The 27,468-nt window shown below is 51.5% G+C and overlaps 1 protein-coding gene across 1 annotated transcript in view; it reads left to right on the top strand.

The window, feature by feature from the left end:
• The window catches only part of GPC1 (glypican 1), a 208,207-nt gene extending 182,240 nt beyond the window's left edge, over window positions 1-25,967 (top strand). Inside the window, exons 4-9 of the mRNA XM_071437117.1 lie at window positions 12,266-12,431; window positions 14,473-14,603; window positions 17,957-18,076; window positions 18,521-18,654; window positions 19,766-19,941; window positions 21,987-25,967. Of these exons, the coding sequence (XP_071293218.1) occupies window positions 12,266-12,431; window positions 14,473-14,603; window positions 17,957-18,076; window positions 18,521-18,654; window positions 19,766-19,941; window positions 21,987-22,216 (957 nt within the window). The 3' untranslated portion in view covers window positions 22,217-25,967. The remainder of the gene's footprint in view (window positions 1-12,265; window positions 12,432-14,472; window positions 14,604-17,956; window positions 18,077-18,520; window positions 18,655-19,765; window positions 19,942-21,986) is intronic.
• The last annotated feature ends 1,501 nt before the right edge of the window (window positions 25,968-27,468 follow it).

Raw genomic sequence — 27,468 nt, 5'->3', positions numbered from 1 at the left:
TCCCGTGCTGCTCTCCCTGCTCAGCCCCCCTGGGTCAGTTCTGCTGCAGAGTGCCCTGGGATGGGGGCAGGCAGGGCACTGCCCGGTCTGTGCTGCATTCCTGCATCCCTGGGCATGCCAAGGAGTGCCCAGAGCCCTCCAAGTCCCCTTGCAGCCCTGGCAGCAGCCTGTGCCTGTCAGGAGAGCACACACGTAATGTTCCATTCCCAAAGGCAGCGAGAGGAAGTGATTTGAGATGAATTTTGCTCATCAGTCAGAAAATGAGTTATTATGACAATCTTTCCTTTGCTGGGTCTTCGTTGGTTCTTGTTTCTAAATTTTAAGTTTTCCTAAGGTAGTGGAGATTGATGTGAAGCAAGACCAGCTGCATAAGGAAGAAACACTTACTCAAATAATCGATTTTAATAGCTGTTTGCATTTCCTTTTCTCAGTAGATGTCTTTAAAGCTGATTCTCATTTGAGTTTGAAACAAAATACAATGATTTTCTTTAGAAGCTTTTTCACTAAATCCTGTATTTCATTTCACCAATGAAAGTTGAAGTCAGCTATCAGTACATTTTTATTTAGCCAATACTGTGTTTCACAATCTATTTCAGTCTTATTTTTTTAAACTTTTCTGTTAGTATAAGGTACATGGCAGTTTTTCTATTTACCACATGAGTAATTTTTAAACACATGGTGGGTCAGTCTGGAAACCAAATTCCAATTAAAAAGTCCTAAAAATAGATTTTTAGAAATGTTTTTAATGGTTAAGTGAATGTGCTGATAGGACATATGGAAAATAATGTTTATCTAAACATGTTTTGCATTTCCAACAAGTCAATAACATAACAAAGACAGTATGGTCCTCATGTCCTTTAAGATTGCAGCCATTTTTCATACCCACTGTTTTCCACAGCTTGAAAGGACATATTTAACTTCTGTCTTTCAGCTTTCAGTTGCTTTTCTGGTGAAGTAGAAATAAAATTGATCTTACTGAATTAAACAAAGATAAAATCTTCTTCTCCCACCTGTGAAACCACTGTGCTAAAGCATCTCAAGAGCAGTGAACTCTGGTCCCATGTGCTTGGTGGGACATCTCCATCCTTTCAGTGGCTGATCTTTTTTGAGAGCATCAGCATCAAGTACACACAACCATAAATAACATGTTATTTCTTTTAAAGGATTTCACTTCTGTAAAAGTATCCATCATTTATCTGAATTGGTTTCCTCTTGATGCTGAGAAGTCAGGGTTAGTGTTTGTAAGTAGATGTTATGAGAATGTTGTTCTACAGCAGTGTTGAGTGGCAATACCCTCATATCCCACATTTATTTCCTTGTCCTGGCTGTTATCCCAGCTCTGGCTTTGGAGCTGTATTGTGGCAATGAGCTCCCTGAGTGGGGAATAATGTGCTCTGACTCCATGATTTCAGAAGGCTGAACAAATGCTTTATTAAGCTATACTGTATTATACTACACTATTACTGTACTAAAGAAAAACCTGTGATCCTTACAGACAATCACAACACAGCTTTCACCTAATTGGTCAATCAATTAAAACAGCATCACCAGAGTCCAGTTAAGAAATCCCTTTTGGTAGACAATGTCCATAACACATTCTACATGTGCCAAACAACAGATGCAGCAAGTGAAGATCAGAATTGTTTCTCTTCTTTGTCTGAGCTTTCTCACAGACTTTCAGCTTCCCAAGAAAATCCTGGGAGAGAGAATTATGTCTCTCCCTGTTCAAAGAATATGTGAATGGCACAGAGCTGTGCAGGTTTGCTGGCAGAGATGTGTGGGTTTGTGTCCTGCAGAGTTTCCATGTGGCAGCAGGGAGCAGCAGGTCCCCCAGGTGCTGGTGTCAGCAGCAGGGGGGGATGTGGGAGAGTGCAGGGCTGCAGCTCACCACAGCCAGGTACCAACAGCAGCTGCTGGAGCAGCCTGGGCTTTTCCTTGGTTTTCTTTCCTGTCATGGCAAACCACTGGTGAGGCTTTCCAAAAATGAGCTGTCAGTGCCTGCGCTGGAGGTCTGTGGTGCTGCAGCAATCAACAGGCTCAGTAACAATCCACAGGGTGCCAAAAGCCCCAGGGAGCCTCTGCAGGACTGGCTGTGCTCAGGAGCAGGGCAAGGAGGACTGAAGGGCCAGGTGGGAACCCTGCAGTGCTGCAGACACCCCTTCCTGTGAGCCAGCTGAGGCTCCAGGCCGAGATAAGCTCTTGACCTTCAGGGACTGGTCCTGCAGCAGCTCCTGGGCTGGCTGCCTTTTGCCCCTGTAGCCTCTGGCACAGCTGCCCAGCCCTGCCCACAGCTGGGTGACCTTGAAGGGTGCTGGGACCTGCCCTTCCTTCCCAAGGGAAGTGTCCCCTCTGCTGAAGTGCCTCATGTTTTCTTGCCCAGTCAGCTGTCCCTGGCAGCCTGTATGTGAGATTGCATGGCTGAAACCATTTTAGAGCTAAGTTCCAGTCAGCCCAATTCCCCCTGCAAACCCAGGAGCTTAATATCCCTTTCCCTGAGCTGACTGTGCTCCCTGGATCATCACCCTGCCACCAGCTGCCTTCTTGCTTTAAACACCTTGGTACAGCAGCCCCACACACACCACTGCTGGGGAGGGAATTTTGTAATAACATTGGAATTTGTTTGGATAGATTCAAGTCAAGCTGGATGAGAAGCATGCAGTCTTGAATACATCCTTATGTATTTCACATATTACTTTTCAGTATTTCTATCCCTTATTATGTTTCAATCACAACCCTTCAGGGATAAAAACCCATAGGTGTTCTGAATAGAATAGAAATAATGCAGGAAAGTAGATATATGTCTCCCATATTTACCTGGTGGTTAAAAGTCAATTGAATCTAGTTTTCAAAGGATTGAAAATTGTACCAGCTGGAAATACCTGTGTTAAATGAACAGAGCAGGGAGTGTGTGGAACAGGCAGGTGTTGGCTTGCAGTATTTTCCTCTGGAGGGAGAGGACATGACAGCAGTCTGTCTGTCTGTGTGGATCTCTCTCATTTTAGTATCTGCAGGCACTTAGGTACTAGACAGGAATCTAAAGACACACACCCTCCCAATTAGCTGTGGGTGCTGCCTCTGGAGCCATTGTCACTGCCCTCTCCAGGTGCCCTCACCTCTACCTGGAGGGAGATGGGATCAATTCTCCTCCCTGTTTTGCTGCCCCAGTTTGCCTCGATTACCCTAGCCATCATATTTAATTTTATTTTTTTCCTGAGTCTGCAGAATGGCCGTGTGGCTGCTGGGCTGGCAGGGCTGGACCCAGGCAGTCTGTCTGGCCTGAGGCCCAACAGCAGCTCTGGTGTGCTGGAGCATGAAGGGCACGGATTTGGCATCAGCCTCCATCCTGCACATCCCTCCCACAGTGAGCACTGAACACACCAGGGTGACAGCAGGAGGGGCTCTGAGCTCTGCTGGCATTTTCTGTGTCCCCCTGTACCACCAGACCCAGCACAGCCACCCCCAGCACATTGTGCCTGTGCCCCCTCATCCCTGACAGGTTTGGGAACTGGATGGTTTTGAATGATGGGCTTGGTGAGGCTCAAACCTCACCGTGCTCCAAGGACTCATGGCTGTGCATTTATGGAAGGAAGATGCAAAATAATGACTGAAGTGATTATACAATTCATTAGACTTTGAAAGAATCATATTTCTGTCAGCCCTGCAGCTGTTTCTTTTAGAGTTTCACTCTGAAAAATGGGAAAGCTTGGTTCATTTAACACACATCAAGGTGCTAATTACATCAGGGCTGGCATAAACATGCACAAGGCAGCTGCTGACCATGTGCTGGAGGGAGCAGGGTGTGCTCCCCACAGCAGCTCCCCTGCACCAGCCAAGGGCTGGGCACACCTGCAGCTCCCACTCCTGTCACCAGAGAAACTGGGCACTGACTGCCCAGTGGATGGAGCACATTTCCAGTTATGCACATGGAAGTGCAAAGAACATCACAGCCCTTCTGGCTTTTGATCATAATATTTGAGGATGCCTCCATGGGGAGACTGTAAAAGTGAAATGTTTCCCAGTGTGAAAGGGGCACGTTGCAGACAGCTCTGATCACAGAGCTGGCCAGCTCCCCTGTGAAACACAAACCTCTCCTCTGAGTGCTGGTTTGTTCTAAAAGAGAGCAGGGCTGGCTTTCTGAGCCCATTCCTGGGCTCTTGGGCATCCCAAGGAAGCTCAGGAGCACTCCTCACTGCTGGCCCAGCAGGATCAGCTCCTCTGCTTGACCTGTTTTTGTAGCTGCTGTTCTTCACACTGACAACTTTATCCCAGCTGTAGGATTCCAGCCAAGGGATTTGGGGTCACTGGAGTGGCTTTGAATACCTGCCTGCATTTCCCAGCACACACAGCCTGATCTGTGGCTTGCAGAGCTGACCTGCTTTCCCTTAGACACTGCCACAGAAAGGTTTTCTCACAGCTGGCAGAACTTCCCTCTGCTGCCTTTACAATTCCCATGAGTGAGGGTGCCAGGAATGGCTCAGCCTTTGTGGCTGCTTCAGCCCCAGCCCTGGGGAGGTCTCCAGCTCTAAGTGCTCCTGCCTCCAGCTGCCCAGCACCTGTGCCTGCCTCTGAGACCTGCCTGTGTCTGCTGGCTCCAGAGCATCCCTTGCTTTGGAAACCTAAATTGCCTGATGTCACTGGGTTTAACTGCTGCTTCTGGAGGTTAGAATGGCCATTCAGATAGCAAGGCCTTCTGCCTGGGAAAACAGACCTGAGAGTCAGTGCAGGCACATTTTGATACATATCTGACACATCTGGAGCTGTTTTGTTTCACCCCAACCAACCCCACACCAAACCAAAACCACAGGTCCCAGTGCCCACCTTGGGTCTGCAGTGCTCCTGGGAGATGAGAGCCAGGCAGGGAATGGGAGAGCAGCCACAGGGCAGGGACAAGGTCAGTGTGGGAAACACCAACACCACAGCACAGAGAGCTCCCTGCAGGCCACCCCCACACTGCCTTGGGTGAGATTTGTAGAGGGACCAGAGCCCAGAGAACATCACTTCCACCAGCAGTGCTAAGGACCAGCTCAGCCCCTGTCCCTCTGACAGTCTGGGGGCTGTGACAGCACTTCCAGCAGCCAGGCTGGCCTGGCTCTCCATCCCCACATCTCTCCACTCTACCTAACCCTGCTTCCCCTGGGAAGCAAGGCACAGATGGCTCACAGCAGCCTGGGGAGAATGTGCAAGGGGAGAAGGGGGGTAGGAAAAATACCAGCAAGAGCTCGACTTATTTTATTGGTGTTAAATGCCTTTCAGATGTACTTAAAGGCCCCTGAAGGCTGAGGAGTCCAGTCACATTGCAACTAGGCTGCAGGTTCTCATTTACTTTTAAGCCAGGCTTCAAAAGGAGAAAGGATTTGGGGTCAGATAATTCTTTTTTTTTTTTTTTTTTTTTTTATCTTTTCTTTCCTTTGTTTGAAGCCACTACTTCAAAAGCAGCATCTGCAGCTTGGCTGCAGGCTCTGGGTGCCAGAGGAGCTGGCCATCTCCTGCTGGGCACAGAGGAGCCCTGCCACTGGCCCTGGGCTCAGTCCCATGCCTGGAGGGCATCCTGAGCCAGGCTCTGTGCCTGAGAGCACAGCCCAAGCACTCTGTGCTGCTCTGCCTGGAGCTTGGTGCTGCCACAGGGGGAAGGATTGTCCAGCTACCTATGGCTTCCTGAAGCTCCACTTTTCTCCAGCTCTCAGGAAGCAGGGATGGGAAGGAAGGATCATTGCTTGACCCTGTGACTGCAGGATGTGACAGAGCTGCTCCCAGCACTAATACCTCTTCAGCTGCCCTTCCCTGAGGCCTTCCTCTCTGCATCTCACACTTTGGTACTTCAGACACCTTTTCAGGAAATAATTCACTTGTATAAAGAAATGGTTTTTGGGGTGAGGAGGGTATAGCAGCTTTTAGCTGTGTGTGAGTGAGATCATCACTTCCATGGTCCTTTCATGCCCCAATACAGCCCAGGGTATTTTTGGAGGCTTTGGATATTTTTGAAGCACGAGACATTAAGGTAAGAACAGAAAATGCCTCTCCTCTTTACCTCTCTGTTCTTCTGTGAGACTTCTCAAACAAGGTCCCAGTTCAGAAGAGTAAAATCCCTCCCACAGTGGCAGGTTCAGCAAGGTCTGGGGTCAGGAGAAATTGTACCCCTCTTTTGCACCAAACCTTACACTGTAAAAACAGCCCTGCAGGTCAGTGGGTGCTGTTTGGGAAATCAGCACATAACCTGGGTAGGAGCTTCAGAACAGACCATGGTGGGGCTGAGGGAAAGTGTTCCATGGTTCTAGAAGATCTGTTCTTGTTACCTCTGGCATCTGCAGGTGTACAGCCATGGGTAACTTGGGCTGAATGTGCAAATCACAAGTTTGATTGTTCTTCGTAGGCACGGAGGAAGGATGGGAAGGTTTTTTCCTCTGTTCTGGAGAAATGTAGCCCATTTTGGCCAGAGTGCTGCTGTGTCCTGTGGACTCTAAAGGCCTGGCCATGGCCAGAGCTGGCAGCACTCAGGTGTCTCTGGGCCCTCGTTGCAGGGCTGTCTCATGCATTGGAGCTGCCTGCTTGCCCTTCTGCAAGTACTTTGTCCTCCCTGTGTTTGTGCTTCAGAAAGTTTATAATTGTTCTAAAGCTGTGTTTAGGTGGTCTGAAGGGTAACTTTGCTCTCCTGAAGTGCAGAGGGAGAGAGTTGGTGACTTCTTGTTATCCTCAAGCCTCCTGTGTGTCTGTGATTCTCTGCTTGGAAAGCATGTTAATAAACTACATGGCAGGAGCCTTATTTTTTTTTTCTTTGTTAAAAGCCTTTCACACTGAATGTTTTCTAAATTGGCTGGGGGGTGGCAAGGAACCCAGTTAGTGCCTAATCCCCCAGCCCATCCTCTCAGCAAATGGCTTGTGAAAGTCATTAATTTCACTGTAATTGATTTAAACGTTGCTCAGGAGGAGGAAAAATTAAGGAAACCAATGCCACTCTGAATAGAGAATTATGTGTTCTCAATTTTCTGTCAAATTATCTCCCCACGTGCCTGTTGTGTGCTGGTTGCTGAGCAAACACTGTGCCAGGGAGTCACACAGCAAATCCCAGCTCACAGAACCTGAGATGAGCTCCAGCACCAGGGCAGGAGGCAGGAAAGCCTGCAAAGGTCTTTGCCTCCAGCAGCTCACATCTGGTTGGGTGGCTCCACCACCAAAACATGGGCACATGAGGCTTTGGGAAGTGGCCATGGAAAAGCACAGAGCTGGACCTGCTGGCAGCCTCCTTGAAATGGCAGTGCTTGGGGTGGAACTGGGCCTTTTGTGAGGCAGCCACCTGTTCCCCTTGCATTACCTCATTGCTGCTTCTGGATCCCCAGCTGTAAAGGAGTTTTAATTAAAATTATTTATTGCTCAGTAAGATTTCCCCCCTATTTTGGGTGTATCTTAGAAGATAACATTTTTTCCTTATCACTTCATCACTGGGCTTACACTTCAAAGGACTGTATCTGTGGATGTCACTGTGATCAGAATAGGGTATGTGGATTTTAGCTGAGCAGTGACGTACAATCAATGTATTTTTAAGCTGAGCTTAGCTTTATTTTGCATTTTTATTTATACCTCTGACAACTGAATGAGTGCCCTGGCTCCAAGCCATATCTCTCAATAATAATGATCTTTTCTTCAGATTCTTGGGAAATGGCTTCTCCACTGTATTGTGCATGTTCTCTTGACATCTTAATGCAGTTTCTAGGTCACTGAGCTAAGAAAAGACTCTGGGTGCCACTAAAGCCTCCTTAAAGGAGAACCAGCCACAGACTGGGCCAGGTTGATGGCACTTAGAAAAATCAATTATTGTCATGTACTCCTTCATGCTGTGCCAGATCAGTTAAAGCTGGAGCAGTTTGGTCAGGTTTCACTCCATCTTCAGGACTTTTCATGCTCCTGCCCTCAGACCAACTGTGGTGAATGGATGTTGCTCATGGACCCATCAGTTGTTGCAGGTCTGTCTGGGAAGCTGAGGGACTCCCTGCAGGTCTCACCTGGCACCCACTTGGGCAGGGGTAACTCAGAGTTTCAGGTTCCTGGGAAGGCTGAGGGGTGAGAGCAGTGGGAGGTGAAGATGTCTCAGTGTGCAGCCTGAGCCTTTTTCTCTCAGCCTGGCCTTTTCCAGCCTGGAGAAACTGCTTCACTGCCACTGGGAGAGTTCATTGGGGAGGAGCTGCCAGGGAGGGGGTGTGTGTGTGTGTGTGTGTGTGTGTGTCCCCAGCTCCAGTAGCCCCAGGAGCTCCTCTCCCCACTGCACTGCTGGAGCTGTGTGCCCAAGGGAGGCAGGACAGCTGCAGTGCCCCCCTGCTTGTGTTGTTGGATCCTCAGCCGCTCCAAACCGGGGCTGGGATTCCCCTGTGTGGATACAACATGGATGAAAAAAACCTGGAAGCTAACACCAGCAAACTAATCCATGAGCACCTCAAGATGTTTGAAGGACTCTCTTCCTTATATGCTGCAAGTGCCCCAAAGAGAAGGTGCAGGATCAGGGCTGGGAGGGGTTCTGGCAGCCCCAAGCCCTCCCTCTCTGCTGCCCTGTGTGGAGCAGTAGTCCATGGGCTGGGTGGAACAGAGAGATACTAAGCTCTGGCCAAGCAAAACACAGAGAAAATACTTGGTGTGGTTCCTCTTCCTGCTCCCTTATCCATAATAAAGCCTCTGTTCTGGCCTTATTGTCAAGCAGTGCAAGATAGCTTGGGAGCCCAGTCCTCAGGGGTGCCCGAAAGCTGGGCTAGCTCTGTCACCGCGGGGCTACCCTCGAGCAAGCTGGGTGATTATCAGCTCTTTAGTGATATCAGCTCTCTTAGGATCTCAGCTCTTGCTTGCTAGGTAGGGTGCCCCTGGCTGAGGCTGCAGCAGACACCAGAGAGGAGGAGGAGAGGTCCTGGCCTTCCACAGCCATGTTTATTGGGGGAGTCTGTGAAGAGTCCCAGCCACAGCTCTTCTTCTGCCAAATGGGCTAAAGTATGCCCCTCTTATAGGGTTAAGGGGGATCCAGACTTGACCAATAGTAAGGGTTAGGTAACATAGCCTGTAGGGTTACAGAGATAAGCTTTGGGGCTGGGGGCAGGGAGACAGGAACTTATGTTGCTGTCTCAGCAGTTCCTATTGTCCAGTCCTCCATGGGGCCTTGCCCAGGTCCATGGGGTTTACTACACTTATCTTCTTTTTCTCAGTTCACCTCTGCAGCCTGTGCCAAAGGACTGCTGCTGCCAACAGGACAGGCTGGACTCATTCTCTGGGGAAAGAGAGTGGAGCCTGGTGTCTTGCACCTGCAAAAATTAATATTTATCCTTTCTGCCAAGAGATTAGGCTGAACACTCAACACCTGCCAGATTCAACAGAGCAGTGCTGGTGATGGATGGTCACCTGCTCATCTTCAGAGGAGGCTGTGGGGCCAGGCTCCCACTCCTGGGGCAGAGGGACACTGCACTGTCCTCCAGGAGACAAAGCCACCTTGTGAGAGCGACAGACTGCCAGTGCACCCTCTGGCATCCAGAAACTGAGGTGCACACGCACTTTTTTTTCCCTCCATGCTCTCAGGAGTTGAAACTAAGCTCAGGAGCTGTTGTTGGCTGCACCCACTGCCCCAAGGCAGGTGGCAGCATCCCAGAGGAGCTGCAGGGCCGTGGACACGGGGGTGTGCCTGGTGATGGGCAGTGTGGCTGGTGACAGGGCATGGGGAGGAGGACAGAAGGCATCTCTCTGCAGCACAGGGCCTTGGAGATACATTTCTAAGCCAAAATCTGTCTCTTGCCTCTCCTAGTGCCTGCCATGGGCTCTGGCAGGGTATCAGCAGCTTTGTGTCCTTTCTGGTGGCTGTCCTCTCAGCCTGGGGGGGGCTGGCCCACAGCACTCAGGGGTGCTTCCTGCAGGCAAAGCTGTGTTCCTGTTTTCCAGAATATTTCAGCTCCCTCTGCTCCAACATCTGCTCAGTGCAACCAGGGATGTGTGTGGGAAAGGCACATGGTGGGATGCTCTGGCTGCCCTCAATGCTGTGGGAAGCCCCACATTCCAGGACTTAGCTGTGCCCCAGGTCCCTGTTTGTGCAGTGGGAGGTGACAGTGCCCTGTGGCCACAGCTGGATGAGCTGGGATTGGCTGTGCCAGGACAGCACAGGGAACAAGCTGTGTTCAGGAGCTGATGGCCTGGGCAGGCTACAAGATTGGGTTGTGAGTGTCACTGTGTCATGCTGGTGATTGCTCTGCCTGGAGAAGGGGAGGTCACAGCCCCTTTCCCATCTGCATGCTGCTTTTTGTGTGAGTGCTCTGGTTTCAGGTCTGGAGCTACAGCCTGTGCTGGCACGCACCGTGTTCTTACCTGGTGTCTTTTCAGCCACTATTCAGTGGTTATTGAAATCCAGAGGTGAAAAACAAGCTCCTCCTTTGTTTGCCTGTCCCTGTGCTTTGTTGCAGTGCTGAGGCAGTGGTGGTTGCACTGTTCCTCCTGTGCTGAAGGTGCAGTGTGTGTGTGATGCAGCAGGACAGAGCCTCCATCTCCTGGTGGCACAGGCACATGGCAGCCGGCTCTGCCTGCAGGAGCTGTCCAGGACAGGGACCCAGAGCTGGCCCGGGAAGCTGAGGGAGACTTTGGGGTGTGGGGGGTCCTGCCAGGCTCAGCCCCTCTAGCACAGCTTTATCCTCAGTCCCCTTGGGCTGCCAGGCCGGGGAAGGAGGCTCTGCTTGGGTTCTCTCTCCGAAACTTAGAAATTTTTGTCCTCATCCTGAAGAAGGTTCTCCCAAGGTTATTTTAGAGCATTCCTGCCCAATGAAGCCTCAGCACCATCCAGCATATTTTTCCAAGGTTTACTGGAAGCAAGGAGCTACCACACAGGCAGTTTCAGGAGGGGGTTGCTTAGGGATTTTCTCTGATACAGCCTCTGGTACTGGGCTCAGCATGTTCACGCTCTCCCAAGGGTACAGAACTGAATCTGGAGTCCCCCAGAATGCCACATTCAAAGTATTTTTCACAAGTAGTAAAGTTCTCAGCATTGCAGCTGCAGCTGGAGGCCCAGGGATTTCTCCTTTGAAGATTTGCCCCTTCTGTCACTTTTTTCCCCTCTGGGCTCCTTGTGAGTGTCAAGTATCTGGAACTAAGGGAGACTTCATATAGACATTCAGTTTCTCTTTTGTAAATTATTTTAAAATATTTACAAGGGAATTGCAAATGGATCTGAGCAAAGACAGAAAATGACCACAAAAGAGAAAAGAGCAAGACAGGGGAACATGAAGCTGTGCCAGCAGCCCTGCAGGGCCTGCCAGGCTGTTATTCACCCCTCAGTGCACTGCCAGCCCTTGCCCACGGCAGCTGGGGACACTGGCCCGTGGCTGATGGGACACTGCTGTGCTGCTCAGGCTGTGGCCCTGCTCTCCTCTCTGCTGGCTCTGTGCTTGCAGGACCAGGGGGGTTTAATTTAAGGTGGCAGAGCCACCTCCAGAGTCCTGCAAAGAGCCAGCTGCACATGCAGGGCCTGTGAGCTGCTGGCACAGCGTGGCTTGGCCCAGGCCTGCCTGCAGTTCCTGAAGTGCTCACAGAGAGCCAGCACTTCCCAGTGTCAAGTGCTCTCACATTTGCAAATGTGCAAGTCCTCCCCCAGGACTATTCTGCTTTCCAAAGATGCCAGCTGGGAAGGTTCTGTGTCCAGGGCCTCACTGTGCATCCCCCAGGAAGCTGGAGGCGCACTGTGTGGGGGACACCTGTGTCTGCAGGACAGTGGCAGGGAACCTTCCAGAAGGGGCATGGTGGTGGCACTGATGCCACACATGCACCGTGTGGGGCCCAGGTCACAGCTGGTGGACTGCCCGAGGTGTTCTTGTGGCCACCAGGCCTGGCTGGAATGGGAATGGCGCTCTCAGGTTTTTCCCAGAAGCCTGGGTTCAGACACAGCCTGAGGCACTGCAGCTGCCCCGGAGCTCCTGTCCCTCAGCAGGGAGGAGGAGCAGGGGAAAGAGGGGCAGTGAGAGGGGAAATGGCTGGGGAAGGAGGAGCAGTGAGAGGGGAAATGGCTGGGGAAGGAGGGGCAGTGAGAGGAGAAATGGCTGGGGAAGGAGGGGCAGTGAGAGGGAAATGGCTGGGGAAGGAGGGGCACTGAGGGGAAATGGCTGGGGAAGGAGGGGCAGTGAGAGGGGAAATGGCCTTTCCTGGGCCATTCCCCAGGGGCTGTGGTGCCTCTCAGATCACAGCCAGCTCCTTCAGCCCAGGGGAGGGGGAGCTCACCCCATGCCCCTGAGCAGCCTGTGCTGACTGTGTCCTGTCCCCCCAGGTGTCCCTCAGCCAGGAGTGCACCCGCGCCATCATGAAGCTGATGTACTGCCCGCACTGCCGCGGCATGGCCAGCGTGAGGCCCTGCAACAACTACTGCCTCAACGTCGTCAAGGGCTGCCTGGCCAACCAGGCCGACCTCAGCACCGAGTGGAAGTACCTGATGGGTGAGATGGCCTCTCCCTGCTGCAGCTGCCACAGCTGCCCCCCATCAGCCCTGAGCTCCCCGAGGCTGTGTTGGCGAGCACAGAGGGCGGTGGGAGGCTCAGGGGAGTTGTTTGCACTGGTGAAGCTCTCAGAGCTCCTTGTGCCCACACAGCATCACCCAGCAAGCTCCTCTCTCTGTGTCCCACTGTGCCTGCACAGCTGGAGGGATCTGAGTCCTGAGGGAGCCTTGCTGCTTGTCTGGGCTCAGGGAGGGCAGCACCAAAGGACATGGCCTTGGCCTTGGCCTTGTTTTGCCTTGCCTTGGCAGCAAAGCTGCCAGCTCAGCCCCAGCTGCAGCCCCAGGCTGGCTCAGGGTTGGCATTAAGGACAGAAACCCCACAAAGTCAAGGAGTGTCACCTGCCTCTCGAGGGACACTGCAGCACGGATGGGGAAGCAGAGCAGGCACTGCCTGGAGAGGTGCCCAGGCCAGCTGTGCCACTGCTAACTGGAAATGTTCTGTGGGAGCAACTGGGAGCCTGCTGCAAAGGAGAGGAGGAATTGTCCCTTCCCCAGGGGTTCGGTGGCCCTTTGGCCTTTCTGACTGGAGCCAGCCAACTGTTCCTGTCACTCTCTCCTGGCAGGATGACAGCCTCTCCTGGAACACCACTGTACAGCTTTCCTTGATTGACAGGGAAGCAGTTCCATGTGCATTTTGCATTTATTCTGGCTTCCTCTTCCCAAGAGACACTGTCAAGGGGTGACAGCTAGGAGGAAATTGGAGCTTCTTTCAAATTGCAGTTTTGCATTTCAGTGTCAGAGGTCACAAACTGATCAAGGATGGGAGCAAATTATGGAGTCAAAGGCAGCAGTTCACTGGTGGTGTCCTTCCTTCACCCTTCTCCAGGCCCTTCTGCGTAGCCAGAGATGATTTTGTTACATTAAAAACAGAGTTACTCTTTCAGTTTGACAAATTAGAGTAGGTCAAATTAAGGGAGATTTTTATAGTAAGTGGTTCAGATATAATTTATCACTGTTTAGGGGTGCAACCTTTGATTTAAATGTTTGTATCTCAAGATTAGTGCCTCTGCAAGGCACTATTTGTCTGAAATACACAGTCTCAAAGATGACACCACAACCCCTGAGTGGCAGCAAAATTAAACTGCAAGCTTTTCAGTGTTGCAGGAGATCTTATTTACCAGAATACAAAAAGTTACCAAAATTTACCCCCTTATATTGAGAGCATATAGGCTGTCCTTCCTTCAGACCCAGCTGGAGAGTTGAGAATTGTCTCTGGGGGTAGGCAGAGATTGGTAATTCTTTGTAAACTGTGGGAAATGGATTTATAGAAAATTCTATACAGTAATCCAACCATCCAAAATCCAAGCACAGTCCCAAAGCAGCCGTCCCAGCAGGAGCCTCCAGGGCAGGTGGGAGTGCTGGGACATCAGAGCTTTCCAAGAGGAGCTGAGGCAGCCCTCAGTCACTCCCTGTCCTGTTTACCAGTTAGTTGTGGGCATACTGGTCTGCTTGTGTACCTGCATAGCCTGATATCTCCCTGGCTGTTGTCCTTCCAGAGCTGAAGGTGACAAGAATTACTGCTTTTCTCCCTCCTTCACTGCCACAGAAGCTATTTCCCACATCCACTGTCCCTGGCACCTTATTGACCCCAGTTCTCCCACTTTCTCCTGGCTGCAGTGCTTTGCTGAAGACATGCACTGAGTTAGGAGGGTGAGGGCCAAATATTGCTGTTTCTTAATAATTCTGCACCAGTTTTCTGGTCTTCCTTTCTGTATCCCCCAGGGAAATGCTGGTTACTTTGGGTGAACACTCGACCCAAAGTGTATTTACCATTTGCAGGAGGTTCCTTTGCCACAGAGAGTGGCTTTGCCTACATAAATTAGGGAAAACAAGTGTGCACCTGGGCAGTAGTGAAAATGGAGAGGTGTCTCCCAGCAAGGAGACCTGCCAAGGGCCCAGCAGCTTCTCCCAGCCAGCATGAGCTGTCTGTGCCTTGCTTTGCCCAGAGTGGTGGTGAGAGCTGTGCCTGCCTTGCTCTGCAGATTCCCTGATGGGGGTGGCTGATCGCATCGACGGGCCCTACAACGTGGACACTGTCATAGGCACCATCCACATGAGGATTGCTGAAGCCATCTCTAACCTGCAGGAAAACAAGGATTCCATCACAAGCAAGGTAAGAGAGTGTGCCTGGGCCTGCCTGAGGACACACCAGGTGCTCTTTTGTGCTCACTCTTCAGCTGAACTGGAAGAGTGAAAGAGAGCAGCAAATGCCCACTCTTTTAATGATAAATTACCTTGGTTTCCTACCACCCATCTGACACAGCAGAGTTGTTTTCTCCACCTTTGCAGGTGCTCCCTGCCACATCCAGCCGGCCTCCTTTGGGTACAGGCACAGGAGGTGGGGCTGCATACACAGTGCTGGGGGATGCATGTGCCATTTGCTGTCAGAGCCCTCTGTACTGAGGAGTTTTGAGCTGTTTGGGCTGAGCTGAGGCATTTACACAAAGTGCACAGTCCCCAGTGACAGGAGGCAGCTGCTTTAACCTGCCTCAAGGGGATCTTCTGCAGTGGAAACTCTGGGCTATCAGGTGGTGCCAGGGGACAGAGCTGCAATCTGGCAGTCCATCTGGAGAGTACAAACCAGGCTCTCCTGAGGCTCACCTGTCTCCCAAGAAGTATGTATCATGAAGGTCTCTTCTGTTGGTCTTCTATTTTTAGTATATTTATCCACTTAACCACAGTCACCTCTGTAGCTGCAGGTGAGAGAAGCTTTGGGAACAAAAGCAGCCCTCCAGGGCTCCTGCCTTCTGCCCAGACACTCCCCAGGTCCTGCAGCTATCCCACAGACAGGGCAGAGATGCAGATGAAAGAAGTGGGACAGGTCCTAACTGGGTTTTGGATAAGGGAAGGGCCAGAAGTGTTGCTTGGCAAACAGGAATTCACTGGCACACATCAAAGCACTAACAGCTGAGTGCATCCAAGTACTGGGTTAGGTTTCTTTTCTGACATGAAAGGCAATGTTCTTTCTTCCCTCATTAGGTTAGACTGAGGCTTTCCACATAAAAGCAAATCCATGGTGTGGGAAAAGATAGCATCATCTGCAAAGAAAGGTGTTTCCAAGGGGAATACAGTAAATCTGGTGAAATGAAAGGGGCTAAACAGTCTAACTGGTGTTTGGTTGGAGCAACCAAACATGATTGATAAGCTCCTCAGTATGACCTGGTGACCAGGTGAATGGAGCACTCTGCTGGTGGCACAGCTAGCAGGGGGCAGGAGCTGCCAAGCTCTGAGCTCTGGTTTTGAGCATGGCAATGCCATCAGATGGAGGACGTTGTTGTCAGCTGAGTTCAGTCCTGGCCATCTCAGAGCCAGGGACATGACCCAGGCCTAGGGCACTGCTGTTAAGGTAACCTCCCAGTCTGAACAGTCAGGAGGCATCTGGCAGCCACTGTCCCACCATCAGAGACTGTCACTGCAGCCCCTGGGGGTGGCAGGTCACAGCCCCCAGGTCCCTGCTTGCCTCCTGCACACCCCACTCACACAGCCAGACCAGGTCTCCTCACTGCTTCCATCCCAGGTTTCCCATGGCAGTCTCCTTCCATAAAGCAATTTATTCACAGCACAGTAACACAAATAAAGCTTGAGCTGGTGCCTCTGAGGCCAACAAAGGAACTCCTGAACTTTTATCCCCTCACAGTCCAAGCATGCAGAAGTGTGGCCTGGCTCTCTCAGTGTCCGGTCACCTGGCTGGTGCCACAGGTCCTGTGCCCTTTGTTATGCCAAGGGAGGGCAGTTCCCAGCCTCTGGCTCCTGCAGCTGCACCTGCAGAGAGTGAACTCCTCCCCACAGAATGCCTTCTTTGAGAGGAGCCAGGAGTGGCCTTGGCCCCAGTGCCACCCTGTCACAGGCTGTCCTGGGATCTGGGTGAAGCTCTAAAGAAGCACTCGTGGTACCGAGCCTTGTGTTCAGGGCAGCACAGAGCCCTCTCCCTGCTTCTTCACACTTCCCTTTCTCTCTCTTGGATTTCAGGCAGCAGGAGCTGTCAGAGGCTGCAAACAGCTATTTTCTCTCATTATTCAGGGACTGTTGGCCCTCAGTCTGCTGGAGTTGTGTTTTCTCCAGCAGCAGTTTGCATTTCTCACCTGAAGCATTTAGAGTGGCAAGAGGTTCACCTTGGTACCACACTGTGCTGGAGCTGCCCCTGTCCTGGACACCTCCCCAGACTTTTATCTCCTGGGAAGGGGCCAGCAAGATACAGCAGTGAAACCAAGGTTTTGTTTTGGTAGAACCACGTTGAAAATGCTGTACGTTCACTTTTCAGGGAGGGTTTTTTGCACAGAGCTAATGAGACTGATGAACAAACAAACTGACTTGGTGCTGAACTGCTGCAGTCATCAGATCCATCTGGCCAGCAGGACAGGGCACCCAGGAGGGGCCTTTGGGGGCTGAGTGTCCCTCAGACACACGGACAGGGGCTCCTGGCCAGGTTAGCACGTGGCTGAGCCAGCACGTTCAGCAGGTGGCACGAGCTGTGTCAGCAGAGCTCTGCCTGGCCCTGCCTCCTCTGCTTCAAGGGGACACCAGGCAAGGTTTATCAACAGCTTCTGACAGCAGCCTGGCACCACAACAAGCTTGGAGCCCTCTTTTCAAATCAGGTGGCTTCCTTTGTAAAGGCTGGCACATCCTGACTCAGACTGACAGTGCCAAGTCCCTCCTGAGCTCTGGTGCTTTGTCCGGCCTGGCCCTCTGAGCTCTCCTGCCACCAGTGGGGCTCAGCTGCCCAGCCCTGGTGATGTGCAGCTGCCTGCACTGCTGATGCAGAGGCTGGGAGAAGCTGGAGTTTCCAGGACACCCTTCATGTCACCCTAGAGGCCAGGTATGAGGGCTTGGACCTTCCAAGTGCTTCTGCTGCCCTCTGGCTACAAAGCCCACCCAGGCAGGTAGTTAGGATGATAGGAGGTACCTGAAGAGAACAGATAAATCAGCTCTGCTGCCTCATTTGCCCCTGAAACATCCAACCTGACAGACTGTGACACATTTGCTGTCCTTGCAGTGCCCTGTTGGAGGCACATCGATTTCCCAAGTGGGGATGTTGATTGCAGGAGTCATGGGCATAGTCCCTCATCAGTCTATTGTCCATCAGTGAAGCTCCCATGCTCTGTAGTCTTGAAGCCCACACCACTGATGCAATGAGTGTCAGCAACTCCCATCTTTTTCTTCCCAGGATTTTATTTTCCAGTCATAAGAAGAACAGATAAAATTGCTATAAATAATTTAATATCAATATTGGCGACTCATCCAAAAACATGTGTTACTGCTGAATATTTTGCTCCATAGTGGTAACCAAAACCAGTTACAATGTGCTGAAAACACATCTGGCACTAGAAACTAAGCCAGAATCTCTGAGAATCTTGGCAATAGGAAGGATAAATATACTTAAGAAGGAAAAAAACCCATAACTGTGGAGTTAAATAATTAAAGTAATGGCATCGAAACATGGGATAGAGAGTTTGGTTTGTTTTTCAGGTCTTCCAAGGCTGTGGAAATCCCAAAATCAACACAAAAGGCTCCAGTAGTGAGGACAAGAAGAGACGGGGGAAGGTGACATTGGAAGCCAAGTCCTCTGCCCAGGCCCTGGAGATGCTGGTGGGTTTGAGCCTGGAGCTGCTCCGGGTCCTGCGGGCCGGGTCACACCGCTCGGGGGGCTGGAGAAGATCAGATCATCAAGGGCTGCTGTAACCCAGCACACCTGCTCTTCCAGCCTCTGCAGGGTTGGCACTGATAACCAATAGATAACCAGTTTGCTGATAACCAGTTTCCCAGGGATTTGGTGCCAGACTTACCTGAAGAGGCTCCTATTCTGATGGTCTTCTCCTGATTGGTCTTGTGCTACTGGAGCAGTGCTTGGCATGTAACCTTTAGCCTTGGGCACTTGGGTTGATGATTGGTCTTTAGGGGAAGGTTGATGATATTTTGCATGAAAACAGATTTTGTGATGGTAAAACAAAAAATATGCAGAATCCTTGTACTTTCCTCTGCCCTGGGGCACCCCAGAGCTCTTGTGGCCCTGAGCATCTCCTTTGCTTACAGGTTTTAGATGCCAAAGGGAATCTGACAGCTCTCAAGACATACTGGATCACCCTGCCCAGCAGCCTGTGCAGCAAAAAAGTAATGGCCAGCTCAGTGTCGGATGACAAATGTTGGAATGGGATGACCAAGGGCAGGTATGGAGTGGTTCACAGTGCCAGGAACACCAGCCTGGGCTGAGAGGAAGGGTTTGAAAAGGCACTTACACATCATCACAGCCAGCCCTGCTTGTTCAGAGTGAGGAGTCTGTGCCTGTCCATAGAAATGCTGCATTTCTGGAAATCTCATGCCTGGGAATGGCAAGCCTGGTGTGGTTTTGCTGTGTGTTGAGGGTTGAGCACTGAAATGCACTCACCATGAAATAACTGTGCAGTTTTCTACCAAGGAAGCAGGTCTGCAATTCCACATGCACTCAGAAGGCAGCAGGGCTGGATTTACCACACAAGCTCCAGAACTGCTGCAGAGAATTGCACACACATCCCTCTATCCATACCTGCTCTGAGAGGGGACACCTGGGTGACATTAAACAGCTACAGAAACAGTTCCTAGCCCAGCCAAGGTTAAAGGATGGCTGAGGGGACATTGGCAGTTGCTGGACATGCACCTTTCTCCTCTTCTCTCTGCCGTCCTCTTGGGCTTGGCTTTGCCAGCCTGACGTCAACACCTTCAGTTCTTCCATATTTCACATTGGTGCCAGCAGTGTCCCAGATCTGCAGGAGCAGGAGGACCAGGGCACTGTGGAAGGCAGCAGTGCAGCTCTGGTTGACAGCTCCCAGCTAATTAAGCTTCCCTGGGAGCCAGTCTGGTCAAACTGGGCTGGGGCCATTCAGTGGTCCCAGAGGGTCAGTCTCCACAGGGTTCAATCAAGCAGGGATTAAAATGCTCTTCAGCCTCCCATATGGACAGAGATTTTCCATAGGGGAGTGTCACTGCGGGCCCATTGGTACCAGCCTGAGAGCAAGCCCTGTGCCTTTCCTGCAGGAAATCCCTCCCCATGCTGGGACAGGGGTGCTGCAAGGCCACCCAGCCACCTCCTGCAAGCTGAGACCCTCTGCTGGGGTCTGGCCATGGCAGCATGGCTCAGCCATCCAGAGAGCTGGGCTGCCCAGCAAACACCAGCTGCAGAGGCTGTTCCACAGGTGGCACTGGCTGCAGCCTCTCTGGGTTCCCAGAGCCTGGCTTATCCCGGTGTCTGTAGGAAGAGCTGAGCTGGGGGGAGACATCTAAACCTTCTGCCTTCCTTCCCAGTTACCTGCCCGAGGTGATGGGGGATGGCCTGGCTAACCAGATTAACAACCCAGAGGTGGAGGTGGACATCACCAAGCCAGACATGACCATCCGCCAGCAAATCATGCAGCTCAAGATCATGACAAACCGCCTGGGCAACGCCAACATCGGCAACGATGTGGACTTCCAGGACACCAGTGAGTGCAGCACAACCACTGAGGATCAAGGGGGGTCAGGGGAGCCAAGCAGTCCTGCAGCCTGCACAGGTGTCCCTGCAGTCTGCACAGGTGTCCCTGCAGCCTGCAGATGCTGCTGCTGGGCCTGGGGGCAGGGAGTGGCTGTGGCAGCCTGGCTTTTGGCTTGGGGCTGCCGAGGGGCTGCGTGAGTGCAGACAATTTGTGGGGTGGCTGGAGGCTGTGCTGCTCCCAGTGCCTTACTGAACCTGCAGGGCTCCAGTCCCAGCCCTGCTGACAGGGCCATTGCTCCTGTCTGCTCCAGAGTTTCCAGCTGCTGCAGCAGCAGGTGACCAAAGCCAGCAGGAGGTCAGGTATGGGCTTGTATCCCACGCTGGGGGATGCAGAGAGGAGGGGGTGGCCACAGTAGGGCTGGTGGCCAGAGCTCCCCGGGGTTGCAGCAAGGGGAGGGCCATGCCCACCATAAGGAAAGCAGTGTGTGTGCAGTGTGTGTGTGCAGTGTGTGTGTGCAGTGTGTGTGCACTGTGTGTGTGCACAGTGTGAGTACAGTGTGTGTGCCCTGTGTGTGCACTGTGTGTGTGCACTGTGTGTGTGCAGTGTGTAGGTGCAGTGTGTGTGTGCAGTGTCTGTGCACTGTGTGTGCCCAGTGTGTGCAGTGTCTGTGCACTGTGTGTACAGTGTGTGTACAGTGTGTGCAGTGTGTGCAGTGTCTGTGCAGTGTCTGTGCACTGTGTGTGTGCAGTGTGTGTGCGCTGTGTGTGCACTGTGTGTACAGTGTGTGTGCTGTGTGTGCACTGTGTGTACAGTGTGTGTACAGTGTGTGCAGTGTGTGTGCAGTGTGTGTGTGCAGTGTGTGTACAGTGTGTGCACTGTGTGTGCACTGTGTACAGTGTGTGTGCTGTGTGTGCACTGTGTGTACAGTGTGTGTACAGTGTGTGCAGTGTCTGTGCACTGTGTGTGCACTGTGTGTGCAGTGTGTGTGTGCAGTGTGTGTACAGTGTGTGTACAGTGTGTGCACTGTGTGTACAGTGTGTGCACTGTGTGTGCACTGTGTGTGCTGTGTGTGCACTGTGTGTACAGTGTGTGTACAGTGTGTGCAGTGTGTGTGCAGTGTGTGTGTGCAGTGTGTGTACAGTGTGTGCACTGTGTGTGCACTGTGTGTACAGTGTGTGTGCTGTGTGTGCACTGTGTGTACAGTGTGTGTACAGTGTGTGCAGTGTCTGTGCACTGTGTGTGCAGTGTGTGTGTGCAGTGTGTGTGTGCAGTGTGTGTACAGTGTGTGTACAGTGTGTGCACTGTGTGTACAGTGTGTGCACTGTGTGTGCACTGTGTGTGCACTGTATGTACAGTGTGTGCACTGTGTGTGCACTGTGTGTACAGTGTGTGTGCTGTGTGTGCACTGTGTGTACAGTGTGTGTACAGTGTGTGCACTGTGTGTGCACTGTGTGTGCTGTGTGTGCACTGTGTGTACAGTGTGTGTACAGTGTGTGCACTGTGTGTGCACTGTGTGTGCTGTGTGTGCACTGTGTGTACAGTGTGTGTACAGTGTGTGCAGTGTGTGTGCAGTGTGTGTGTGCAGTGTGTGTACAGTGTGTGCAGTGTGTGTGCAGTGTGTGTGTGCACTGTGTGTACAGTGTGTGTGCTGTGTGTGCACTGTGTGTACAGTGTGTGTACAGTGTGTGCAGTGTCTGTGCACTGTGTGTGCACTGTGTGTGCAGTGTGTGTGTGCAGTGTGTGTGTGCACTGTGTGTACAGTGTGTGTACAGTGTGTGCAGTGTGTGTGCAGTGTGTGTGTGCAGTGTGTGTACAGTGTGTGCACTGTGTGTGCACTGTGTGTACAGTGTGTGTGCTGTGTGTACAGTGTGTGTACAGTGTGTGCACTGTGTGTACAGTGTGTGCACTGTGTGTGCACTGTGTGTACAGTGTGTGCACTGTGTGTGCACTGTGTGTGCACTGTATGTACAGTGTGTGCACTGTGTGTGCACTGTGTGTACAGTGTGTGTACAGTGTGTGCAGTGTGTGCTCACCCCGTGTCTGTCTCTGCACAGGTGATGACATGAGCGGCTCTGGGAGCGGGGACAGCTGTCCTGATGACGTCTGTGGCAAAAGACTTTCTAAGAGCCCCAGCACCAGGCAGCCAGAAACACACGCTATTCCTAAGCAGTCTGGACACGGCATCAATGGGGCCAGCAGCAGATCTTTGCCTTCTGCCTCCCTCCTCCTCCTCCTCCTCCTCCTCTCGGTGGCTGCCATCGCCCCGCAGCACTTGTGGCGGTAACTCGCTGGCACAGCCAGGAAACAGACTGCGGCTGAGGGCTTCACTTTGCCAAAACCAACCAACCAACCAACCAACCAAAGGACATATTTAATTCACCTTGGCAAAAAAAAAAAAAAAAAGGAGAAAAAAAAAGGAGGAGAAAAAGGTTTTCAGAAGGTTTCAGTTGTTTGCTATTTCTGGCAGTGCTCGAGCTGTTTTCTTCTTTCTAGGTCTTTCCCCAATGCTGGGCCCTTCTTTCCATACCTCATTGTTTTACTTTTGTTATTGCCACAAACTGGCTCTTGGGGCTGGAACCAGCCTTTGCAGAGGGCTCCGGGGGAGCTGGGCCGAGCCCTCCAGGGCAGCCGTGCTGCTGCCTCAGTGGAATATGCAATTGCCCCGCCCTGCTCCGCAGCGCCGCGGGCAGCGCCGGGATCCTCGGCACGGCCCCCGTGCTGCATCAGGGCTCGCTGGGTTCTTCCTCTGTGCTTCCTAGCTGGGCAGAGACGGCCCTTCACCTCCAGTGGGGTACGCAGGAGCGTGAGCAGCTTTGCTGGGTTGAACTGAACGAGTTTGGCAGTGGCTGTTGGACCCAAAAATGCAGAACTCGCTTTTCTTTGGAAAGCTCACAAGTGGGTTTCTTGACTAGAGCTCGTAGCTGAGGACAATTTGAAATGTAGGTTTCCTACATCTACATGACTGGGAATGAGTGTTAGGGGTTGGGGTTTGGGGTACTTTTTCTTTGCATGCTAGTTGGAAAGCCATTTTTTACCCAAGTAACAATGGTCCAAATTGTACCTGCAGTGCAGTACCGTTGTAGGTAACAGAGAGATGCAAATGTGCACAGTGGGATTCTCTGTGTGACAGCTGTGCTGCCTCCTCCTTCTCTGGCCCCAGCCATAGACAGGAATCCAGGTTTTTTCTTGGTAATAAGAGAGACCAGGGATGTTTTACTAACTGGACCTCTGGGACTGGTTGTGCCCCTTCAAGCAGCTGCCCTAGGGCAGAGAGAGGCTGGTGGGGACCACCATGGGCCCTACCCAGGGCACTGGCTCAAGGCAGCACCCACCAGGGGGGAATGTGAGAACAGGAAACATTTTGTTTGGGATTTCTTTTTACCTTTGGTGTTTGTTTCAGTTGTACTGAAGGTTTTTAATGGATTCCCACTTCCCCTGTTCCTTCCCCATCATCCAATTCACCTTCCCTGACCCCTGCAGGCACAGGCTGAGCCAGCAGGTCAGACACCACTGGCAGCTCTGTTTGGGCTGAGGGGAGGGCCAGGCTCACCCTTTGCTCCCATCCCACCACTCACAGCCTTTGGGTGATGTGGCAGCTGCCCTAACCCCAAATTGCTCGTTGGGGTGGGCTCTGGGCCACGTTTGAGCCTGGGGGTGGTGGGTGAAGTTATAAATGTCCTCATGTAGCTGTAGGAGTGTCTGTGCTTGGTAGAGCTGTGTGTCTGAGGCTTCCAGAGGCTTCTGTGCCTCATGAACAGCAAGCCCAGGCTGGAGCCCAGGTGTAGCAGGTGCTGGGTACAGCACAGTCCCTGTGACTGCCTGGGCCAGCAGCACACACAGGTTGGGCTTGAGCTTCAGACAGGTTTGTATTGGGGTGAGAGGGAGGGCAGAGCTGGGCTGTCTCTTGCTTTTGCACAGCATTTGAGCATTTCTGCTCTGTCTTGCCAGAGGAGATGTGCCTTTGGGCTGAGCAAACGTTATGGGATTGGGGTTTGGCTGTTTTCTAAGAAAGGGGAAAAAAAAAACATTTTTAACATTAGCAGATTCTGAAGTGTGCAATTTAAGGGAAGATGAGGACATGAGCCAGGTAATGCTGAAAGCCAGTTCATTTCCTGCCCTCCCTGGGGCACAGTGGTGGCACTGAGGCTGCCTCAGACTAGGCAGAGATTTTAGGCCAGCTTTGACTGGCCTCTCCAAGGCACAGTGATCAGTGTCACTGACTGTGCATCCTTTCTGCCTTGGCCTCACCTTCCTGCAAGGCAAAAATCACCTGACCTGATCTGGTTGGGTGTCAGAAATGAACACAGGGTGCTGGACAATGGCTGAAGGACAGACAGTGCCACTACACCCATCAGAACCCTGGAGAGGATAAATGTAAGCAGTGGTTTTGTCTAGATTTATTTACTGCTAGACATATGGCAAACTCACGTGATTTTTACTGCTCTAAAGAGTTCCTATCTTTTCTTTTTAACTTTTTAAATCAGAATTGCAAATATAAATTTAACCTTCAACAATCCCCACAACCAATTCTGCAGAAGTTTTACATCCAAAGGGAAAAAAAAGAGCTGGGGGAGGGAGGAAGAATTAAAACATTGTATCCTCAACAAAACACAGCTGGGTTGGGGTTTTAACACATGGATGCTGAGGTCAATGGTTTGCTTTGCAGAATGGGAGCTTGAAAGTCACTTCCATTTCTGTGCAATTACTTTTTGCTGTCTGCCTGTTTCCTCCAAAGCTTCTTATGGGCCCCTTCACATCTTAAATGAGAAGCCAGGAATTTACTGATTATCCAGTTAGTATTTTAACAATTTAATAGCCCCAGGTAGTGGTTCTGTTACAAGATAAAAACCTGATAGTGCAAATTAATAAGGCAAAGCCTCGAAGAAACAGTAAAATCTGTTATGCAGGGGAAACCCTTCCTGAAGCCTTCACCTCTGGGCTGGGGTTGAGCTCCCACTTGCACATCCCTCCTGCCACCTTGCAGAGGCCAGGCCAGGGTGGGCCAGGAGAGCAGCCTGAGGTGGGCAGTGCAGGGGCTCGGCCCCTCTGTGCCCAGCAGGGCTCAGTGGTGGTGGCCCTGTGTCCTCTGGGGTTCATGTCTGCCCATGGTCAGCCTGCACTGCTGCTTTTTGTTGCTCCCCTCAGTTTTTCTGCTCTCCCTTGCCCTGCAGGTGTTTCCCCAGCTGCCTCCATTAAGTGCCCTGGGGTTGTTTGGCTGTGCCACCTTCCCCAGGAGCTGAAACGGCCAAAAGCCCCCAGGATATCAACTCTAAACTAAAGCAAACTGAAATTTCTGCTGACTAAACTACCACTGCTGTGGCTGAACAAGCTGAAATCAACCCAGGTCCAGACAAGTCCCGAGCCTGTGGTTGGGCTGGTGCAGAACCTGGGGCCTTTCAGTGCTTATAAATGACATTTCCTGGGCTGCTGCCTGCTGGAAAACACTGTGACACCTCCCCATGGCTGCTCTGGGCTGGCTGCATGAGGGGATCGCTGAGGAACTGGGCTGGCTGGGGAGAAACATCAGCTTCCATGCTATCAGGATGGTGAAATCCATCGTGTTCTGGTGTGAAAAGGCCTCATACTTGACAGGTGTATGGAGGGGCTTGTGGTGTAGGAAAAAATATTTACAAAGGCCCAATCTCTGGGAAGGGGAGAGCCATAAATGGTGGATTTCCAAGTGTCTCTGTCTTTCAGCCTGCTCTTTGTGCCATAATGTGTATGTTTTAAACAATGGTGAGGGTCTCCAAAGGCTTTGAGAGCACAGCTACTTCTCATTTACAGATGACAAGCTGCCTGTTGTTTTCTGGTGGGCTTGGTAGGGGCTAAGGTATAGCAGAATATCTAAAGTCCACCTTTGCTTTAAACAGATGCATTTCTATCTGCAGGAGTAAGAATTATTTCACTTATCAGCATAGCTGGACAGTTATCTATTTCTTTCTGTTACCAAGGTACTTGTAACTCTCTTGCACTGTTTATCTAAAGTTGAAATATGTTCTTTGAATCCTTGTATAAATAAAAAGGCTGGAGACAAATCTGTATTTACAGGGCAATTATTTCTTCTCCATTTAAGCCAAGTCTGGCTTTTTCTTTATTTTCACTTGTTAAGGCACAGATAAAGGCCAGGTCAGGAGCCCTGAGGAAGGAAACCATGTTCAGGCCCAGGTTTGTCATGGGCTGATGGCAGTGTTGGCAGCAGGGATTTGCCTGCATTCCTGCACCATTCCGAGGAGCAGCTGCTGGGTTCTGTGGATGTGTGTTTGTGGGAACAAGGTGAGCCTGCCTTGAGCCACTACAGTGAGGATCCTAAGTTGTCTCTTTCTCATCTAGAAGCACAGAAAGTCATGGCATAAAATCAGAAATGCCCTTGGTATTGGTCATTACAAGGTGTTGTGGCAATTACAGACCATGGCTTTGCACCAGTGCAGCTGTTGGACATCTCACAGCAAGCAGAGCAGCAAGAGGGATGTGTGATCTCCAGCACGTGCCTGAGACTGGACTGGTGCAGCAGAAAGGTTTGTGCTTCAGCTCCATCCACTTCCAGAAGAGGGTGACTGCAGCTGTCAAGGTGAGGTGTTGGAAGCTGCTCATGAAATGTCTGAGAGACTTGGAAACTGAGAACTACTAAAAGTGTATCCTTCTGCCTGGAGGCAAATATCAGCTACATTTAATAAACTGACTGATACCCTTGAGTGAGTAGATATTTATTTAGGTTCCTCTCCTGCAGCTACAGCTATTTGCACCACATCCACGCATTTATATAAATACAGACAAGTCCAAAAATATTGGTCTTCTCCTTGGTCCACACCAGTTGCCTGCTTTGCCTCCTCAGTGTCTAATTATGGTCTGAAATAACAGCCTCTTACAGCTTGGTGTTTACTCAAGGTGTCTGAAAGCATTTCTGCAGTCCATAATGTCACTGAACATGTTTGCATGTGCACTGCTGAGAGCTTGCAGGAGGTGGAGGCTGTGGTACAAGCCCAGCTCCCCCTCGGCTGCAGCTTCACATCACTGCTTCCCCAGGCATGGACGGCTCCAAGGGCTCCAGGGGCAGCCCAGCACAGCCTGGGAGCTCACCAAGGCAGTGGGGCCAGGCACTTTGCAGGTGCATGGCAGGGGACATGAGCCAGCCATGGTGACTGGGGCTGCTGGCACTGTACCCTGACTGGCAGTGCCACCACAACCAGGAACACCCCAGCAAAATCTGGACTGAAGCATCAAACCCTTTCTAACGAGGGGTGAGGCTCTTACCCTGCAGTTCAACATCTTCTTACAGAGGCAGCAACTGGCTTCACTGCCAGAAGGTGGCATTTGTGTTTAACTTATAAATTACTCTGTGTGTGGTGACAACTGCCCTGTTCCCACCTCCTGCTCTGCACAGAGACACGGTGCAGGGAGGGCTGGGAGGAAGGGCCCACCTTTCTGGCATGGATGACCATTCTGAAGTCAGCTGCAGGCAGGCAGCCAAAAAACACCCACAGCCTCAGAGAGAGGGAGCTCAGGTGCAGCCCCAGTGGAGCAAAAGTGACAAGAAAG

The sequence above is a fragment of the Agelaius tricolor genome, unplaced genomic scaffold (assembly GCF_023055355.1).
Source record: "Agelaius tricolor isolate 1412-34295 unplaced genomic scaffold, bAgeTri1.0.p SCAF_12, whole genome shotgun sequence".
Taxonomy (NCBI): Eukaryota; Metazoa; Chordata; class Aves; order Passeriformes; family Icteridae; genus Agelaius; species Agelaius tricolor.
The sequence above is the reverse complement of the archived record's forward strand: the minus strand, read 5'-3'. Positions and strand labels throughout refer to the sequence as shown.